This window comes from Xenopus laevis, chromosome 4L (genome assembly GCF_017654675.1).
Source record: "Xenopus laevis strain J_2021 chromosome 4L, Xenopus_laevis_v10.1, whole genome shotgun sequence".
Taxonomy (NCBI): domain Eukaryota; kingdom Metazoa; phylum Chordata; class Amphibia; order Anura; family Pipidae; genus Xenopus; species Xenopus laevis.
Window position 1 is genome coordinate 96,118,279 of NC_054377.1, and position 22,679 is coordinate 96,140,957.

A 22,679-nucleotide genomic window follows, 5' to 3' on the forward strand; every position below is an offset into this window, starting at 1 on the left:
AGAAATGGAAAGTCAGAACTTACAAAGGACATTTGAGAGCCACAGGGTCTGGTTGTGGTGGACAATAGCCACACAGAAAGTGTTAAGTGCTACCACTCCCAGGACCATCCAGTAGAAAACCTGGGATTTGATCATGTGACGAACAGAGACACGCAATAGTCGTTCTTTGTGACGAAAATATGATGCCCCATCCATTTTGGCACTCTTGATGCTTGCTCTAGCAAGGGGGGTGCCTGTTAAACCAATAAAGAGCAGCCAGGTTAAAATACTTATTAACATATCTATCTAATATAAGTAATTCAAAAAACAACTGGACTTATTTAAATATCTGTTTTGGTTGAGATATTTTCCAGGGCACTAGCTGCTATAATCTATCACTAATGCAAAGCAGGTGTATTAGGCGGTTAGTATGCAATTCATTTTTTCCCATACATTGCATGGTTAATTTCAATGCTGCTCTTACCAACAGACGATATGTCAACACAGTGGTCCTCGCTAGAGTCCCGGTTGATGGCTTCTGTTCTACTTCTTTTAATGGTCGCTCGTCTAAGAACTTAAATATGTAAGAAGCAATGTTAAAATCACCACCATGCAATTCAAATTACAATTATCTGGGCGAGTAAAACTGTAGCATGGGCATTATTATTACCTTCTAAAGCAGAGGTCCCTGAATTTTTATTTTCTTCGGCCAACATAACTTCCTCTGGATGTAAATAAAAACAGGAAAGTGACAAAAGACAAATGGAGGGTAACAAATGTATATGGAGTCTGGTATTGTATTCGAAAATATCGCTACTTTAAAACAAGTTGAGAGAAATCATAGTTGAGCTCAACCAATGTATTTAGAATAGGTTTATTTAATACTGAAAAAAGATTCTTACAAACCTGAGAAATGTCATTGGCTCGTCTAATATTTGATTAAAAATGAAATTACAAGCTTAAATACAGTGGCTATAACAAAGAACATAGCCAAATGGTTAGTACTGATGAAATTATTTTCAAACACATTGATCTGCCTGGAATTTCATAGTCTAGTTACAAGGCATTCACAAATGGGACATTTTTATCTTGATAAAGCAAATAATAAAAGTGCAGAAAATGGTTATTCTCCTGTATGCTGGCAGCAGTTCTTTTTGTACAATAAGGCAATGATCTCCTGTATACAGTACAACTTGACTTTAAGCTTTATTTGTCTTGATGTAGTAAATTGTATTATTTAATAGCTGTTAGCTTTGAACAGTTTAATTCTGCTAGACAGATGAAAGCAAATATGTGATTGGTCTATGTGAGGTTGCCATTGCTAAAACATAACACCACAAACACCTGAATAGTAGAAGCCTTCCATGCCTGGCTTTATTACTCACCAGCTTTATCTATCCATGCTCGATAACCATTCAGCTCCCTTTCAATCTGCTGATTCCTACGCAACTTCATGAAAGCCCGACGGTTTTCCACTCTCTCCCTCTCTTTGGCAAATTCACTGAAATCAGAGTAACAAAAACAGCCATAGGAAAGAACATGGGGTAAGTAAAAAAACAACACATGGGTTGTTAAAAATCAATTGTAAAACCAACATCAACTACAAAATAGAACTGTATATTTGCAACAATTGGCTGCATGTTGTCTATAATATACAGCAGCAAGCATATTTTCTGAAGCTGCATGGAAGAAAAAATATGTTACATGTCTCATATAAGTAATTCAAAAATTATAATTATTCTATGTTGTTAAATAGCCCATTATTTCCAATTATTCTTGACCCTTTTGAAGATATCAAGTCTTAAAGGGGTTGTTCACAATGCATTGAACTTTTGAGTACGATTTAGAGAGCTATTCTGAGAGAATTTGCAAATTATTGTCATTTTCTATTATTTATGGTTTTTGAGTTACTTTTTATTCAGCAGCTCTCCAGTAAAAGAAAGATTTGTTTTTAGATGGGGTCAATTACCCCCATTTGAAAGCTGGAAAGAGTCAGAAGAAGGCAAATAATTTGAAAACTATAAAAAAACAAAGGCCAAATGAAGAGTTGCTTAGAATTAGCCATGTTATAACATACTAAAAGTTAACTTAAAGGTGAGTCAACCTTTTAAACCCAATTAACACATATATCTGTTCTAACACAGTATAACATACATTTTATGATAAGTTCAAATACATCTTTGATAGGGATGGGCGAATTTTTTTGCCTTGTTTCGCCGAAAAAATTACGCCCATAGACTTGTATGGCGTTGTGCGCCAAAATAAAAAAGACGCGCGTCAAAACAATTTCACCACGCGACATTTTTTTTGACGCCCATAGACTTAAATGGGCATTGGCGACATTTCGCCTGCGCCGAATTTTTGTCGAAATGAAATGGGAAAAATTCGCCCGTCCCTGATCTTTGATCTAAAACATGTATTTATATTGAAGACTTATTAATCTTTTAGTGACTTCAGTAAAGTTGGATATACATGACTTAAAGAGCATGTTTGCTCTCTTTGCTGGAAAAAAATTCTTGATAAGAATGTGATCTACTATACCTGCCAAACACTATGGTTAAGTTAAATTATCTTGGCTGCACTTACACTCAGACTTTGTCTAGAACAACCAATCAGTCTATTGTTTTCAGTTCTGTAGCCAAGTGAGGCTTTAATAGAAGCAATCAGGGCCGTTAGAAGTGTGTGATAAAGAGACTATATAATTTTAATCATGAGGTATGAATAAGACAAGTACACCACACTATTTAAGTCTTTGCTAAAAGCAAAGGGGAGAGAACAAAAGAAATGTGCCATGTAGCACAAAAACTCACAAGCCTAAATACACTGGAAATAAGAGGTACCCTGTTCTATCATTGATACACATTGTAGTTTTTTAATTTGCCACTCATTACTAATGACAAACCTGATTATCTTTCTTTAAATACTACTGTTTCAAGTATGTTTTACATAGTGAGATCAAAAAGGCCTGGAGCAGTGGTTTTCAGACTTTTTTGGTTTAAGCAACCCTTGGAAGTTCAACTTTTGGTTACCTCCCCCATAACTCATAAGTAGGTTACAGAAAATATTGGCGTATCTATCATTCACCCCAAATATCAAACAAGCATTCTTCCTGAATCTCACCCTAAGTGGCCTTCATGCTGGGCCAGACCCACAGTTTGGGAACCATTGGCTTAGAGAGGAACAGCTGGGCCATGTAAAGACCAGTTCCAATTCAAACAGCTACTGCTCAAAACTGGTTGGTAAGGGACAGAAATCTGAGAAGTACACATTTCCAGACATCAAATGCAGCTGCTCATAGGAGAATGGGATGATTACACTAGCATTTACAGTACATACAGTAATAAACTGATAATTTATTAAAACATATAGTCTAAGGCTTAGAGCATAGACAGCAGGTGCCTTATTATTTGCACAGCTTATGCTCTGTCCAATAGAAGTTCAACCAACTGCACACAAACTGCAGTGACAAGAAGTAATAAACTGCCTACAGACTAATGTGAAAACATACTCAGTCATCATTATTAACATGCTCAATTTATTCATTTCTCTTAAGACATTGTGACCCCATACTCCTTACTTGACATACTGAATACATAGCCCGGCTCTACGCTCCATCTCATCTCTCCATTTTATCCTTCAGTATTTTGATCTGTGGCACTGAGACATTTCCTACCCTTGTATTCTGTAAAGTTCAGTATGGACTCATAGGGGCAAATTTACTTATGGTCGAATATCGAGGGTTAATTAACCCTCGATATTCGACTGCCGAATTTAAATCCTTTGACTTAGAATATCTAAGTCGAAGGATTTACCGCAAATAGTTCGATCGAACGATGAAATCCTTCGAATCGTTCGATTCGAAGGATTTTAATTCATCGATCGAACGATTTTTCTTCGACCTAAAAATTGTTCCAAAGCCTATGGGGACCTTCCCCATTGGCTAAGATTGACTTCGGTAGGTTTTAGGTGGCGAACTAGGGGGTCGAAGTTTTTTTTTTAAAGAGACAGTACTATCGAATGGTCGAATAGTCGAACGATTTTAAGTTCGAATAGTTCGATTCGAAGTCGAACTCGTAGTCGAAGGTCGAAGTAGCCAATTCGATGGTCAAAGTAGCCAAAAAAACATTTGAAATTCAAAGTTTTTTTTATTCTATTCCTTCACTCAAACTAAGTAAATGGGCCCCTTAATCTCCTACATCAGTGCTGTCCAACTTCTGTGGTACCAAGAGCTGGCATTTTTCTGGCCTACATGGTGGAGGGATGATAAAATGGTTATTTCTCACTGCAGGGATATTACTCATCCCTGAAAAATGTAAGTCATATAAAAACATACCCTTAAATCCAAATGTCCCTCCTCCCCTGTGGATAGCACAGCACCCCCCCCCCCACACACACACACACACACATGACTAAACACCTTAGAGGGCCCTAAAAAACAATTTCCAAATACTAACAAATGCCCAAAACAAACCCTACTAAGCACACTTCCCATGGGTAAAATGGGGTAGGCAGAGTATGGCACACAGGGAGCATAGGGCAGACAGAGTATGGCAGATACAGGCAGAGTAGGGCAGGCAGAGTATGGCACACACAGGAAGCTTAGGGCAGGCAGAGTATGGCAGATACAGGCAGAGTAGGGCAGGCAGAGTATGGCACACATGGAGCATAAGGCAGGCAAAGAATGACACACACATGGAGCATAGGGCAGGCAGAGTATGGCACACACAGGGAGCATAGGGGAGGCAGAGTATGGCACACACACACTGAGCATAGGGCAGGAAGAGTATGGCACACACAGGGAGCATAGGGCAGGCAGAGTATGGCACACACAGGGAACATAGGGCAGGCAGAGTATGGCACACACAGGGAACATAGGGCAGGCAGAGTAGGGCACACAGGGAGAATAGGGCAGGAAGAGTATGGCACACACAGGGAGCATAGGGCAGGCAGAATACAGCAGGAGGGAAACCTATCAGGACCACTCTAAGATGAACAGTTCATACTGTGCTACATACAGTGACACAATGTTGGTGCCCCTCCAGCAGTTTGTGTGAGGTGTGAACAGGTGAACAATATGGGCACTCTCAGTACTGATGCCTTTTAAAGCTTACACAGGGTAAGCAGTCACAGCAGGCAGACTTAATGTGGGGGCCACCCAAGGTGGGGTCGCAGGCTGTCAGTTGAACAGCACTGTACAATATAATAATCTATCTTCCCTGAAGACTTATTGGCACCTACATCTCATTTGTTCAGCTAAAGGCAAGCACACTCTAAAATACCTGTAATGGATGCATCTTATAAGTAATAAAAATGCATAATATTACTACAGATGCTAAATCCTCTTTAATTTAAAGGAAAACTAAACCCAAAAAATGAGTATGGCCAAAACTGCCATATTTTCTATACTGCACTTATTGCACCAGCCTAAAGATTCAACTTGTCAATAGCAGCAATGATCCGGGCCTTCAAACTTGTCACAGGGGGTCAAAATTTTGTAAAGTGTCTGCGACACTTACATTCTCAGTGGGCTCTGAGCAGCTGTTGAGAAGCTAAGCTTAGGGGTTGTCACAAATTATCAAGCAGAACATGAGGATGGCCTGTAATATTAGATGATGCTACAAGGCTGATTATTCAATGATGCTAGTTGCACTGGTTTCTGTGTTGCCATGTAGTAATTATCTGTATTAATTACTAATCAGCCTTATATTGTGACATTTCTATTCTATGTGTACTGTATATTGTGAGTGGGTCCCAAAGCTCAGTAAGTGACAGCAGCACAGAGCATGTGCAGTGAATCAGCAGGAAAGAAGATGGGGAGCTACTGGGGCATCTCTGGAGACACAGATCTTTACTGCTAAAGGGCTGTGGTTGCCTTGGGCTATAGAAGCTCAAAACAATGTACAACATTTCTAGCTACTTCTTTATTTATGATTTACTTCTCCTTTAAGGTGAATGGTTACATTTTAGATACCAAATTTCTTTATTCTCTATTCTCTAGCAGCACATGCCCACTACTTTTCTAGTACAGGTATGGGATCTGCTATACGGAAACTCATTTTCCAGAAAGCTCCAAATTACAGGAAAGCCATCTCCCATAGGCTCAATTTCAATGGAATTATTCACATTTTTAAAAATGATTCCCTTTTTTTCTGTACTAATAAAACAGTACCTTGTACATGATCCCAATTAAGATATAATTAATTCCCGTTGGAGGCAAAACAATCCTATTGGGTTTAATTAATGCTTAAATGATTTTTTAGTAGACCTAAGGTATGAAGATCCAAATTGTGGAAAGATTACATTATCCATAAAACTCCTGGCCCCAAGCATTTTGTATAAAAGATCTCATACTTGTACTAAAATCCTTGCATGTAATTGCAACTATTGCAAGTAAAATCTACTTTGAACTATGACTAACCGCAACACTAACTTGTATCCTGTCACTTCTTTCCTATGATTACTAGGTCATTATGGACTTTTATTCCTGAACAATCAGAAAAAAGTGCCAGGCACAAAATCTGTGACAAATGCCTAATTATGAGCGTTAGTCTAACCACATTTAAGTCACCTGAAATCGCTTCACACCTTAGAAAATCTATGAATTGATTTAAAAACAAAAAGTAGCAGCATATTATGGTTTAAAGGAGAAAATAAGCAGTGTCAACCACTGCGACACAATGTACTCCTGAAAAAAAAAAAAATCGGGATTTTTACAATGCATTATAAAACAAATCCCTATGCTTCCAGCAACTTCAGCCTGTCATCTCTTCATGCTGCTATGCCACATTCTGAGAAAATGACTGTAAGGGCTTAAGTATTTTACTTGGTTCCCCTCATTACATTGCAGATATTCAGGGGGTGAGATGATGTTGGTTGCAACCTGGATGTCATATTAACAAGCACAATCTCTGCCCGTGCACCAGTACCATCTCCCCCCCCCCCGACCCAAAACTCACAGTGCAGCACAAACACCAAGCTGTTTATACATTCTGGAGGTTTTGCTGTTGCCATGGAAACCCAGTCCATTGTATCCTACTGGGATGAGCAACTTTGAGATGCTAGTGTTAATGTAACTGCAACTAAACAGGCACAATTAACCAAGCAAAGACCTTAGGTGATCTAAACATGAGCTGTTACACAGATATATACTATTGCTTGTAACAGGTACAGGGACTCTTATGATTCAGGCATGAAATACACAAAAAAACATGCAGATTTCAGAAACATTAGCATACCCGAACAGTATAAGTAATGTATAAATGATACATGATAAATGGTACACAGATGCAGCTTATGCTACCAGGACCATTTACATGATATATCCCAGCACGGAGCTGGTTTGCAGGGCATACATGCTGCTGCTATATCATGTATCAAGAACTATGCTCCAAAATCCACTGCCTGCATTATATAAACTCAGCCCTTGTTTAAGCTGACGGATGCAATGCCATCAACTCCCATCACACACAACAACATATGGCATTTGTAGCTTTTAAATTAACTAGAGTGGGAAAGTACAGTGTCAACCCAGAGAGGGCCGAATTCTCATGGTAACAGCTACTTGTCGTGGCTACAAAATGCCAGAAAATACCCTGCTGACAATCGCCTCTACTAGAACACACATGAAGTGACTTAGGAAAGCCAGTTAACACGATTGTCTATTTTGTAGCAATGGCAAGTAGCTGCTACTAGCTCTGTGTGTCTTCACTACTGGCTTCCAATGCAAGGTGCAAGTAATAAATATTATTCATGCAGCAAATCTCTCACAGGTATGTAATAAGCTCTAGAGGGGATAATGCCCAACATTTATCTTGGACCCTGGCAGCTCATTCCTTCTCTGCTCTACTCCGTACTATTTATTCCCATGCCTTGTATGAAACAAACCTCCTTTACTAACTAAGGCCACAGTGCTAGGGGCAAATCATAGAAAGAGAAACTCTCAGCTTGCCTCTTTATCATTTAGCAGTTTTACAATATAAAAACTGGAACAAACTTGTGGCAAATCATAGACAGAGAAACTCTCAGCTTGCCTCCTTATCATTTAGCAGTTTTGCAACATATAGTATGCCTATGTAGTGATGAGCAAATTTTTTCACCAGGCATGAATTTGTGGTGAAATTCTACATTTCGACATCTACAGCAAAAATTTGCCCCTAAAAAATTCTCCGAGGCAAAACGGTCATCAGAAGAAAAAACGGCCATTTTAACTTTAATGCATTTTGAGCAAGATACAACTTGAGAAAAAACACCCATTGGCTTTAATGCATTAGGACAAAAAGTCTCAAAGACAAAAAAGTCACCACAAGAAAAAATGCCAATTGACTTAAATGCATTTGGAGTGAGGGGAAAAAAAAGTTGCACGTAAAAATTGACGCGTGTCAAAAATATGTTGCCTATTGACTTCAATGCTATTCACGACAGATTCCCTTATCACTGTGCCTATGGCTTAGCACATATTTATTATTACTATAGGACAATATGCAGGGTGCAGTAGTATTTCTGCATTGGAACCTGAGCTACACACTTGCGTACTTGTGTGATAGGACAATAAATTTAGACTTACATTTGTGCTCTGTGCCACACAATGTTTCTTTTGTGCTGACTGTATGAGATTGTTGACAATACACCTAAATGATGCCCATACTGATATTTAGATGAGGCCCAGCATATACTAAAAAAGCTGTTTTATTCACAAATAAAAGTTTGGCAAATGAGAAATGATTCATTTTTCCAATGACACTTTTTGGTGGTTCACTCACCCCTTTCCCTTAAACAACTAAAATCTTTTTATGGTTACCCTCCTCCTTTTTATTTGTTTTAAACATTTCTCTTGACTGCTGCAACTTCTCCTCCACAACTGCACTTGTGGGACCAACTCAGAGATCTGACAGATTGCCGAGAGGCTAACTGAGGAGGTAGGTGTGTTAATCTAGACCCAAAGGGATGTAAACGCATAAGGAATTTCATTTGAATGTAAAGTATTGCGGCTATGCACCTTACAGATATACAGGAGAGCTTGCATTCTTGCCCCAAACACTCCCATGTTATTGAACAATGTGTATTAAATACAACAGAGATTTACTTCCAGTATTACTGGGTGCTATATTACAGAGTTTGGAGAGCTTGTTCCTAGCAAGATTTTTTTATTGGCTGCTAAATCTAGGTCAAACATATCTCTGGCATAATGCAATCCCCCTGTGATGCACTTGAGGAGGAAAAAAGCCGAATACAACACTGAAGAGTTATTAAATGCATCAGGTTTGCTATTTTTAATCAGATTTTTCTTTGGATGATAAATCTGGAGCTTGAGTGTAGTGACCCCTGATACACACTAGAAAAATCTAACAATCGTACTGCAAAATGTTCAGCTTGTATTAAACTGCAGTTTGACTTTCCATGACTAGGGATGTAGCGAACGTCGGAAAAAAAGTTCGCGAACATATTCGCGAACTTGCGCAAAAATGCGAGCGGTTCGCGAACGGTTCGCGAACGGTTCGCGAACCCCATAGACTTCAATGGGAAGGCGAACTTTAACATCTAGAAAAGACATTTCTGGCCAGAAAAATGATTTTAAAGTTGTTTAAAGGGTGCAACGACCTGGACAGTGGCATGCCAGAGGGGGATCAAGGGCAAAAATGTATCTGAAAAATCTGCCTGTGTGTGCTTGGAAGAGATAGTGTAGGGGGAGAGCTGTTAGTGATTTCAGGGACAGATGATAGTAAGTTTGCTGGCTAGTAATCTGCTTGATACTGCTCTGTATTGGAGGGACAGAAGTCTGCAGGGATTTGAGGGACATTTTAGCTTAGGTAGCTTTGCTGGCTAGTAATCTACTGTTCTCTTTAAACAACTGCCATACGTTGACCTTGTAGGCATTGTTTGCCCAGTTTTTTTGGACGCAGCCACTGAAGCACAGTTGCCAGAAAAAATATGCCATATAAATGCTGAAAATAGTCATTTTTCGCCATACGTTGACCTTGTAGACATTGTTTGCCCAGTTTTTTTGGACGCAGCCACTGAAGCACAGTTGCCAGAAAAAATATGCCATATAAATGCTGAAAATAGTAATTTTTCGCCATACGTTGACCTTGTAGACATTGTTTGCCCAGTTTTTTTGGTTGCAGCCACTGAAGCACAGTTGCCAGAAAAAATATGTCACGTAAATGCTGAAAATAGTCATTTTTTGCCATATACGTTGAGTCAACGTATGGCAAAAAATGACTATTTTCAGCATTTATATGGCATATTTTTTCTGGCCTCTGTGCTTCAGTGGCTGTGGCCAAAAAACTGGGCAAACAATGCCTACAAGGTCAACGTCGTTGACCTTGTAGGCATTGTTTGCCCAGTTTTTTTGGCCACAGCCACTGAAGCACAGAGGCCAGAAAAAATATGCCATATAAATGCTGAAAATAGTCATTTTTTTGGTCGCAGCCACTGAAGCACAGTTGCCAGAAAAATTATGCCATATAAATGCTGAAAATATAAATTTTTTTGGTTGCAGCCACTGAAGCACAGAGGCCAGAAAAATTATGCCATATAAATGCAGAAAATATGCATTTTTTTGGTCGCAGCCACTGAAGCACAGTTGACAGAAAAATTATGCCATATAAATGCTGAAAATATAAATTTTTTGGTTGCAGCCACTGAAGCACAGAGGCCAGAAAAATTATGCCATATAAATGCAGAAAATATGCATTTTTTTGGTTGCAGCCACTGAAGCACAGAGGCCAGAAAAAATTAAACCAGTAGGGTTTGCACCCTAGTTTGTAACGGTGGCGGAGGGAGGAGGAGGACGCTAAAGGACAGCTGTGTGTGGAGTCATGAGGCTTGAAGAGAAGGACAGCTGCATAGAAGTCAGAACAAGTCTTCCGGCGTGCAGTAACCCTCCGAGATCCACCCCTCATTCATTTTAATAAAGGTCAGGTAATCGACACTTTTGTGACCTAGGCGAGTTCTCTTCTCAGTTACAATCCCTCCTGCTGCACTGAAGGTCCTTTCTGAGAGCACACTTGAGGCTGGGCAAGACAAGAGGTTCATGGCAAATTGTGACAGCTCTGGCCACAGATCAAGCCTGCGCACCCAGTAGTCCAGGGGTTCATCGCTCCTCAGAGTGTCGATATCTGCAGTTAATGCCAGGTAGTCCGCTACCTGCCGGTCGAGGCGTTCTTTGAGGGTGGATCCAGAAGGGTTGTGGCGCTGCCTTGGACAGAAAAACATTTGCATGTCTGACGTTACAGACTGGCCAAAGGGCTTTGTCCTTGCAGGTGTGCTCGTGGCAGGATTACTGGCACCTCTGCCCCTGGAATGTTGATGAGTTCCTGAAGTGACATCACCCTTAAAAGCATTGTACAACATGTTTTGCAGGCTGGTTTGTAAATGCCGCATCTTTTCGGACTTGTGGTATGTTGGTAACATTTCTGACACTTTATGCTTGTACCGAGGGTCTAGTAGCGTTGCGACCCAGTACAGGTCCTTCTCCTTAAGCCTCTTGATACGGGGGTCCTTCAACAGGCATGACAGCATGAAAGACCCCATTCTCACAAGGTTGGATGCAGAGCTATCCATCTCCGCTTCCTCATTATCAAGGACTGCATCATCCACGGTCTCCTCCCCCCAGCCACGTACAAGACCAGGGGTCCCCAAAAGGTCACCACTAGCCCCCTGGGAAGCCTGCTCCTGTTGGTCCTCCTCCTCCTCCTCCACAAAGCCACCTTCCTCCTCTGACTCCACTTCTGGCACCTCTCCCTGCGTTGCAGCAGGTGCCTGGGTTCGTTCTGGTGATTCCGACCAGAAATCGTGCGCTTCCAGCTCCTCGTCACGCTGGTCTACAGCCTCATCTGTCACTCGTCGCACGGCACGCTCCAGGAAGAAAGCGAAGGGTATTAGGTCGCTGATGGTGCCTTCGGTGCGACTGACCATATTTGTCACCTCTTCAAAAGGTCGCATGAGCCTGCAGGCATCGCGCATAAGCACCCAGTAACGGGGGAAAAAAATCCCCAGCTGTGCAGATCCAGTCCTACCACCCAGTTCAAAAAGGTACTCGTTGACGGCCCTTTGTTGTTGCAGCAGACGTTCCAACATAAGGAGCGTTGAATTCCAGCGAGTCTGGCTGTCAGAAATCAAACGCCTGACTGGCATGTTGTAGCGCTGCTGAATGTCAGCAAGGCGTGCCATGGCTGTGTAGGAACGTCTGAAATGGGCCGACACCTTTCTGGACTGGGTGAGAACGTCCTGGAATCCTGGGTACTTGGAGACAAAACGTTGGACTATTAAATTTAACACATGTGCCATGCAGGGCACATGTGTTAAATTGCCTAGTCTCAACGCTGCCAACAGATTGCTTCCATTGTCACACACCACTTTTCCGATCTGCAGTTGGTGTGGGGTCAGCCACCGATCGGCCTGTGACTGCAGAGATGACAGGAGTACAGATCCGGTATGGTTTTTGCTTTCCAGGCACGTCATCCCCAAGACAGCGTGACAACGGCGTACCTGGCACGTCGAATAGCCTAGGGGGAGCTGGGGGTGCACAGGTGTGGAGGAGGAGAAGGAGGACCCAGCAGCAGAGTAAGAAGAAGAAGAAGACGAGGTAGAGAGCGATGGAGGAGTAGAGGTGGTGGCAGAACCGCGTGCAATCCGTGGCGGTGACACCAACTCCACTGTTGTTGTTGAGCTACCCATTCCCTGCTTCCCAGCCATTACCAAGTTCACCCAGTGGGCAGTGTAGGTGACATACCTGCCCTGACCATGCTTGGAGGACCATGCGTCAGTAGTCATATGGACCTTTGGCCCAACACTAAGTGACAGAGATGCGGTAACTTGGCTCTGCACATGTTGGTACAGGTGTGGTATTCCCTTTTTAGAAAAAAAATTGCGGCTGGGTACCTTCCACTGCGGTGTCCCAATTGCTACAAATTTGCGGAAGGCCTCAGAGTCCACCAGCTGGTATGGTAAAAGCTGGCGGGCTAAGAGTGCAGACAAGCCAGCTGTCAGACGCCGGGCAAGGGGGTGACAGTCAGACATTGGCTTCTTACGCTCAAACATGGCCTTCACAGAAACTTGGCTGGTGGCAGATGACTGGGAATGGGAACAGGTGGTCAAGGTGGAAGGCGGAGTGGAGGGTGGTTCAGACGGGTCAAGGAGAGCAGAGGTAGAGCAGTAAGATGCTGGACCAGAAGGAGTGTGGCTTTTAGTTTGCCTGTTGCCTTTGAGGTGTTGCTCCCAAAGTGCTTTGTGCTTGCCGCTCATGTGCCTTCGCATAGAAGTTGTACCTATGTGGCTGTTGGGCTTACCAAGGCTCAGTTTCTGACTGCACTCATTGCAAATTACAATGCTTTTGTCAGAGGCACACACATTAAAAAAATCCCACACTGCTGACTTTTTGGAAGTGTGCGATCTGGCGGTAACAGTAGAAGTTGGCGGAGTTTGCGGTATTGGCGGCAATGGCGGGTGCGTTGGCCGGCTGAACACAGGTGCCGATACATGCTGTTGCCCTACTGATCCCTGCGGGCTGTCCTCCCTGCTTCTTCTAAGTCTTATTCTCCTACTGCCTCTCTGACTCTCCGTCTCTCCATCTGAACTACCCTCCTCTTGCTCTCTTCTACTAGGCACCCACAAAACATCAATCTCCTCATCATCATTCTCCTCAGATGCATCAATTTCTTCTGACACATCACAGAAGGAAGCAGCAGCGGGGACCTCCTCCTCATCACTCATTATGTCCATCTCTATCGTGTTCTCTGCCAGAATTAAATCTGGTGTAAGGTCCTCATCTCCTTCATCTTCTTCTGGCAATAATGGTTGCGCATTACTCAGTTCAAGAAACTCATTGGAAAATAACTCCTCTGACCCCAGTGAAGAAGGGGCACCGGTGGTGGAGGAAGTGTTACGTGGGGTGGCCATAGCAGTGGAGGATGAGGAGGATGTTGTGGTAAAGTTAGAAACGGTAGAGGATGGGGTGTGCTGTGTAAGCCAGTCAACTACCTCTTCAGCATTTTGGGAGTTCAGGGTCATTGGCTTTTTAAAACTGGGCAATTTGCTAGGGCCACAGGATTGCATAGCAGCACGGCCCCTAGCACGGCCTCTGCGTGGCGGCCTGCCTTTGCCTGGCATTATTTTTAAAAAAACAACAACAACAACAAAAACTCAGTTGGTTTTTCTGGAAACGATAATACACACAGCTAGATGGCGGGTTGAAGAAAACACTGTGCAAATAATGCCTACAAAGTCAACGTATACACTACTACAGCGGTGGATACGGATTACGTAAAATATATGAATGCTGCTTGAAAAAAAGTAACTCAAGTGGTTTTTCTAGAGACGATAATATTATCAATATTTAGACAAAATGTGAACAAGGTCACACAGCTCGATGGCGGGTTGAAGAAAACAGTGTGCAAATAATGCCTACAAGGTCAACGTATACACTACTACAGCGGTGGATACGGATTACGTAAAATATATGAATGCTGCTTGAAAAAAAGTAACTCAAGTGGTTTTTCTAGAGACGATAATATTATCAATATTTAGACAAAATGTGAACAAGCTCACACAGCTCGATGGCGGGTTGAAGAAAACAGTGTGCAAATAATGCCTACAAGGCCAACGTATACACTACTACAGCGGTGGATACGGATTACGTAAAATATATGAATGCTGCTTGAAAAAAGTGACTCCGGTGTTTTTTCTGGAGACGGTAATATTATGGATATTTAGACAGAATGGGAACAAGGTCACACAGCTCGATGGCGGGTTGAAGAAAACAGTGTGCAAATAATGCCTACAAGGCCAACGTATACACTACTACAGCGGTGGATACGGATTACGTAAAATATGTGAATGCTGCTTGAAAAAAGTGACTCCGGTGTTTTTTCTGGAGACGGTAATATTATGGATATTTAGACAGAATGGGAACAAGGTCACACAGCTCGATGGCGGGTTGAAGAAAACAGTGTGCAAATAATGCCTACAAGGCCAACGTATACACTACTACAGCGGTGGATACGGATTACGTAAAATATATGAATGCTGCTTGAAAAAAAGTAACTCAAGTGGTTTTTCTAGAGACGATAATATTATCAATATTTAGACAAAATGTGAACAAGCTCACACAGCTCGATGGCGGGTTGAAGAAAACAGTGTGCAAATAATGCCTACAAGGCCAACGTATACACTACTACAGCGGTGGATACGGATTACGTAAAATATATGAATGCTGCTTGAAAAAAGTGACTCCGGTGTTTTTTCTGGAGACGGTAATATTATGGATATTTAGACAGAATGGGAACAAGGTCACACAGCTCGATGGCGGGTTGAAGAAAACAGTGTGCAAATAATGCCTACAAGGCCAACGTATACACTACTACAGCGGTGGATACGGATTACGTAAAATATGTGAATGCTGCTTGAAAAAAGTGACTCCGGTGTTTTTTCTGGAGACGGTAATATTATGGATATTTAGACAGAATGGGAACAAGGTCACACAGCTCGATGGCGGGTTGAAGAAAACAGTGTGCAAATAATGCCTACAAGGCCAACGTATACACTACTACAGCGGTGGATACGGATTACGTAAAATATATGAATGCTGCTTGAAAAAAGTGACTCCGGTGTTTTTTCTGGAGACGGTAATATTATGGATATTTAGACAGAATGGGAACAAGGTCACACAGCTCGATGGCGGGTTGAAGAAAACAGTGTGCAAATAATGCCTACAAGGCCAACGTATACACTACTACAGCGGTGGATACGGATTACGTAAAATATGTGAATGCTGCTTGAAAAAAGTGACTCCGGTGTTTTTTCTGGAGACGGTAATATTATGGATATTTAGACAGAATGGGAACAAGGTCACACAGCTCGATGGCGGGTTGAAGAAAACAGTGTGCAAATAATGCCTACAAGGCCAACGTATACACTACTACAGCGGTGGATACGGATTACGTAAAATATATGAATGCTGCTTGAAAAAAGTGACTCCGGTGTTTTTTCTGGAGACGGTAATATTATGGATATTTAGACAGAATGGGAACAAGGTCACACAGCTCGATGGCGGGTTGAAGAAAACAGTGTGCAAATAATGCCTACAAGGCCAACGTATACACTACTACAGCGGTGGATACGGATTACGTAAAATATGTGAATGCTGCTTGAAAAAAGTGACTCCGGTGTTTTTTCTGGAGACGGTAATATTATGGATATTTAGACAGAATGGGAACAAGGTCACACAGCTCGATGGCGGGTTGAAGAAAACAGTGTGCAAATAATGCCTACAAGGCCAACGTATACACTACTACAGCGGTGGATACGGATTACGTAAAATATATGAATGCTGCTTGAAAAAAGTGACTCCGGTGTTTTTTCTGGAGACGGTAATATTATGGATATTTAGACAGAATGGGAACAAGGTCACACAGCTCGATGGCGGGTTGAAGAAAACAGTGTGCAAATAATGCCTACAGGGCAAATAATGCCTAAAAGGTCAACTTATACACTACTACAGCGGTAGTAAAATAAAAAAAAGTAAAATAAAAAAAAATGAATATTAAAAAAAAAAAATTAAAGTTGGTGCTGCTGAACTACTAGGAGCAGCAGATTAGCACACCAGTCCCACTCCCCAACACTGCTAGACTAATAGCACTGGGCTCTTATAGTAGTAGTAGTAGTAGTAGTAGTAAAACAACAAAAAAATAAATAAAAGCAGTCCTTACAAGGACTACTGTTATTGCAGCAGTCAGCAGATGAGATCAGAAGCAGGACAGCTGCCCACTGCAGCTACATACAGAGCACTGCAGTAGAAGGTAGATTACTAGCCAGCAAAGCTACCTAAGCTAAAATGTCCCTCAAACCCCTGCAGACTTCTGTCCCTCCAATAACAGAGCAGTATCAAAACGATTACTAGCCAGCAAACTTTCAACTGTCCCTGAAATCACTAACAGGCAGCAGCTCTCTCCCTACACTATCTCTTCAGCACACACAGGCAGAGTGAAAAAACGCTGCAGGGCTTCGGTTTTTATAGGGAAGGGGAGTGGTCCAGGGGAGAGCTTCCTGATTGGCTGCCATGTACCTGCTGGTCTGGGGTGAGAGGGCAAAAAAAAGCGCCAACAATGGCGAACCCAAAATGGCGAACGTCGCGCGACGTTCGCGAACTTCCGGCGAGCGCGAACACCCGATGTTCGCGCGAACAAGTTCGCCGGCGAACAGTTCGCGACATCTCTATCCATGACAACATGGATTTGAATGATTTGCAATTTACTTGGACTGACCTTTCCTGACAACAGGTCAAGAATTTAAAGACTATGCATTTTTCTTATGGTTTTTTTTGGTCTGTAACAGCTATTTAGAAATGTAGAGAAAGAGTTATGCTCTCTGGAATCATAATCAATCTGCTCCCTTTATAACCCCAATGTTCTGTCATTACTTAAATGTACTTCCATTTACTTTTCTTATGAACCCAACTTTATTTAATTCTCTTTCTTGAGTTTTGGGAATTTAGGAGCTGTTATTAAGATATCTTATAACTCTGCCATAAGGCACTTACCACTGGCAGTGAGAGATGTGGTGGTTGAAAATAGCAATAACAGTTGCATGATTAAGTCCACTTACTTGGCACAGGTCATATTAGGATGGCAACTTCATTTATGTTACAGAGAGGGGGTCTGTCATAGAACATACACTTTCCTATTATAATCTGTCTGCTTTTATTTTCAAGTCTAGAACTATATAGCAGTAAGTGGGCCACCATGAGATGCACAATCCTAGAACGTGACCGGTTTCATGTGCCCACGTGTTATTTACTGAATGTGATTTCCTGTCACAATGCCACCCATATCCATTATTTAAATGAATATTATGGCACAATTAGCAACCCCATATTCAATATATGTGCACAAAGGGGAAAACAAAGAATTCTTGCAGTTAACCTTTCCCTCAGCCAGGCAGTTAAGAAGGCAAGTCTGTTAAACAAAAATTTGCTCTTCATGGCAAAGGCAGCTCTTTGAACAACGACAGAAGATACATCTTTTGGTTTTTTATAAACACAGTAAAGTTAACACAAAGCAATACATATTATATGTAACCCAGATTAATCAGTCATAATTTTTTCCTTCTTGTCTACACTAGACTGGTAAAAGCTAATTCCTACGCTTACAAGACAGGGCCAACAAACCTTGCCAATGACTATCTATCTAGCAGCAGCTATGGAAATACCACCAAACTGTCAATGAATTGTATATGAACCTTTGTCATTTTTTGGTGTTTCTAGTGTGGGGGAGTCATCAAAGAAATGTGTTAAAAGGTGAGTTTTGCCTTTAATTTCTCCCAGATGTAAACTTCAGGAAAGATGTTACTAAACGGAGAAGGGTTCCTTCTGTTTAAAGGTTTTTGCTGTCTGACCCTGGAAGCTTTAGTGTTCTGGAAGGAACAGGCAAGTCAGACAATCAATTCCAGTGGTCCAGCTCACACAAATAGAGCTCACTTATCACAAGAAGGCTGTCCTGTGGAAAGGGATTTCATTGTAGTGGAAAGCTTAGGAAGGTCTCTCTGAGCAGGGCACAGAACAAAAAGGTTGCCTGTCTGTGTTAGGAACTCCCAAAGTGGGGGGTGCTGCTTAACACTGCAAGGAGCAGAATGAGCCTGTGACCAAGGGACTGAGAGTCTGAGTTGAGAAATTGAGGAAAGTCAGGAGGCTGAGCAATACCCCAAAGAATTATAGAGAGTACAGGTGACCCCAACATATGGGTTTTTGCTGGTAGCCCACAAGGGGCCTAGTTTTGAGGGAACTCACCAAATGTGTGAAGGTAGTGCTCAGTGAGCAGGACAATTTAAGTTTTGTATGCTGAAATGGTCACCCATTTGTGTAAATAAACTTCCTTAAAGTAAAGAAAGTGTCTGTTGTGAATCCTGCAAACTTACAGTAGATATTAACATGGTCAAGCTCAAAAAAAAATTGTCTCAAAAGATCAACAGATTGATTAGAGAAAAGACATAATAATTAAAAAAGCATTACAGTATTTTAGCAGATGCAAGGATATGCAGTTTGAACCAATAGTCTAGAGAAAGTATAGGTCATTCCATAGGCATAGAGTAAAACAGCCAGTAGAAAACAGTGAGTTTGTCTTACCCAGACAGCACTCCGAGGACAAGATTAAGGACAAAGAAGGATCCGATGATAATGAGGGGAATGAAGTACAGCCAGTTCCACGTGGCTCCTAAGGCATCATTGGTCTAAAAAAAGGTCAGATATAAACATGAGTACATAATAAGCAGTGTTAGATTGGTACATAACCAAACAGCACTGCAATATGTATTACCAACTGTTTTTAGTTGATCATGCCCCAGTTATAGCAACCCTTGATAACTTTCCTTTAGGCCCCAATACAGTAAGATTATCCATGAGAAGTGAAATAAGATAGGGGACAAACAGCCATAATGTTAAAACGACTTTCTTATAAAATGAAAGCTAGAAGAAAAAGGTATAATCCTATGCCAAACACATTTTAAAATCAAGGTATAATTTACTTTAATTAGTGGTGTCACTAAAGATATTTGCACCCTCCTTAACCTTGAAGAGGTTACCTGTTTTTGCAATCTTATGCAAACTCTAAAACAGTTCAATATCTCAGATAAGGCTACCCCTATGGGCCCCTCAGCAGCCAGCAGTTCTGCTGTCCCTATTGTCATACTCATGCACTGTACATGTTACTAAATTCTTGCACATTAGGATCTTCAAACAATCCTCTGCATTGCATTACCCCATACACATAGGGTTGCCCTGGATACAGTATATAAGTACTATAGAGAGCTGATAGGGCCATCTTTTCAAGTATATTCTGTGCTGTATTTTTGTTGCTGATTCATCAAATAATGTAGAATGGATGTATTAAAAATAATGGTTATAACTTCAGCAACACAAAAGGGAAAAGTTTGTAAGCATCACTTACCCTGTCTATAAATTATATTATTTGAGCAAGAAGCAGTTGGAGCCTGAGCAATGTCAGTACAGCGAGTGGGCACACAGACTGTGGCAATAGAATTTGAACATTAAAATGAGATTTGTGTCTGGGCATGGAGCCCTTGCGGGGCTGACACAGAGCATGGAGGCTTCTGATGACAAGCAGCATGGGAGCACAGCTGCTTACACCATAGCTGACACACAGGAGCCTCTGCCAAACACACATTCACTAGCCAATTACATTAATTAACTGGGAAATAAAAAGGAATCAAAGGAGATTTTCAGGCAGATTATGAGAAAATGTGTGACAGTATGGGCAACCAAAGGAAACATGGCTGAAAAGAGAGGTTCTTGCCGAGAAATATGGCATAATTGAAGCACATGTACAACAAGCAGAAGTCAGACAAGTACTATACACGAGCTGCAATTAATAGAAAAACTTTTTTTTGTTAAGTATAAATGTTGATTTCATATGTGTTTTGTTGCATTTACAATAATGGGGGACAGGTGTAATGTGTTAAATTGGCAGGTAGGTGGCAATAGTGTTAAGGTAATGCAGGTTTACCTGTAGTTTAGACCCCAGTCAATAGAGGGGGATAAAGTGCAAAGGTTATTTAAGGGAAAGACACACCCAGGGCTGTGTTCTTCAGTTCTTGATATAGGCTGGATGGGTACAGGTAGATAGAGGGTCTCCCAGTATGAAGTACTAGGTACTTCAGATAGACAGGAAAGCTAGTACGGGTAGCTCAGGCCCCAACAACGAGATAGTGACCTAAAGGCCATGGCTAAGCCAGAGTTAGGGTGGAAGTGATAGTGGATACATCCTGAAGCAGGGACAAAGAAATTCTTATCCATAGTAGGACATAGAACATGTGCCGGACTGCTAGGACCAGGGGGTGGCACATTGGAAAATCCTATCTGGAGTAGGACAGAGGGGCGTAGATCGTATGCCAGACTGCTAAGACTGGAAGGCAGTGCAAGATCCTGGAAAGGGATTTGTGTCCATTGCAACTGGGGTTGTTTTTGTGCAACTAGTGGAATGTTCTGCATACCATTATAACCAGCCATTTATTTATATGATGTTGTCTGGTAGATTATTTATCACTTAGAAGGCTTTGATTTATACTAGCATTAAAAGAGAATGTGCCCTAAAAGTTTTATAAGAGCAGCACATTCCCCCCTACAAACTCACAGTAGGGCTGAGGGCCCCAGCATCTTCTCATTGAACTGGCAAATGACAAGTGGTGTCAGTCCCAAAACCCAGTTCCTCAGTAACCAAGATTGTAACAGGAACAAAAAACATTCTTGTTGCAATCTTGCCCCCCATTTCAAATACAGGTATGGGTATTACTAAGCTGAATTGGCACATAACATATCCTTTGAGCAGTTGGAGCAGTCTTCCGCTTCAGGATAACTGCACATGCGCCGAAAGTGACAAAAATTACTGAAGCGCCGGAAGACGGCACATATTAGCCCATCACTAGTGCCAAGCTCTAATCTTACATTTTGATAAATCTGCCCTTGAGTGTCATGTGAGAAGAGTGATGACTGATAGCTTTGAATAAAACCCCTAGGGCAGGGGTCCCCAACCTTTTTTACCCGTGAGCCACATTCAAATGTAAAAAGAGTTGTTTCCCTTGGGGTGCCAAATAAGGGCTCTGATTGGCTATTTCGTAGCCCCTATGTGGAATGGCAGCCTACAAGAGGCTCTACTTGGCAATATACTTAGTTTTTTGTAATTAAAACTTCCCTCCAAGCCAGGAATTCAAAAATAATCACCTGCTTTGAGAACACTGAGAGCAACATCCAAGGGGTTGGAGAGCAACATGTTACTCACGAGCTACTGGTTGGGGATCACTGCGCTAGGGGATTGTTTCAGTCAAGATTTGTCTTTCTCACAGTGGGCTGCCGTCACAGTGTGAGAAGAATTTGGAAAAAGGCCAAGAGCAAGCTATGCGTGGAATCCTAGAACAAAATTTACATTTCCAGGGGAAATTCATAAAGTGACACACTATAGTTTAATATGGGTAAAATAAAACAATTCAGGACAGTACTATGGCATTATTTGCAAAAAAACCCCTCTTCATAAGCATTAAAAGAATTGTTTCCTTAGCCAAGCACTTCAGTTTCCTTAGGCCTATCACTTCTATGTGTATAGGTGAGGCTGGAAAACAAATCTGGATAACAACCAATATGGGGAACATTTATAAACTTTGTGCAGCACAGATTCAAAATGATTCACAAACAGTGAACATTTTTGCCCTGGGCATGTTTATATCTACAAAGCTGGATAAGAGTGGTGTGTTTAATGTGCACACATAATTGTGAATTTTTATTTGCATTGCAAATGTCCTTAAGAGATTTTTTTAAAATGGCATACTTGCAAATACCGTACTTATGAGCACACTCTGTGTTCGAGTTATGCTATGCAATCTTCACGCACAACAACCTCGCACAGTGACTGCTCTCATGCAAACACCCATCTCATTTGTGAGCCATTTGTGAATTTTTGTGCATAATGCATTATATAATCATTTAGGAAAAACACAGGCAATGCAAACATTTGCAAATAAACAAAGTGCTGAGTGCTACACAAACTTTATAAATGAGCCCCAGTCTTTCATTAAATTGATTGGAAACTCTGTTTCTCACAATACTTTGCATGTCAAGTAGTTAATATACGAGTGCAGAAGGAGAATCACAGAGATGAACAGATTGTGGGTGATAAAAGTTTTCACTAAGTGAAATGTTA

General features: G+C 41.5%; 1 protein-coding gene across 5 annotated transcripts in view; it reads right to left on the bottom strand.

Moving 5' to 3' along the window:
• cacna1e.L (calcium channel, voltage-dependent, R type, alpha 1E subunit L homeolog) overlaps positions 1–22,679 on the bottom strand; it is a 393,059-nt gene that overhangs the window by 52,065 nt on the left and 318,315 nt on the right. For all 5 annotated transcript variants that reach the window (XM_041590515.1, XM_041590513.1, XM_041590512.1 and 2 more), the window contains exons 9-13: positions 19,097–19,200; positions 1,365–1,480; positions 650–703; positions 464–553; positions 24–233 (exon numbers count right to left, since the gene is read on the bottom strand). In XM_041590515.1, coding sequence (XP_041446449.1) covers positions 24–233; positions 464–553; positions 650–703; positions 1,365–1,480; positions 19,097–19,200 — 574 coding nt within the window. The remainder of the gene's footprint in view (positions 1–23; positions 234–463; positions 554–649; positions 704–1,364; positions 1,481–19,096; positions 19,201–22,679) is intronic.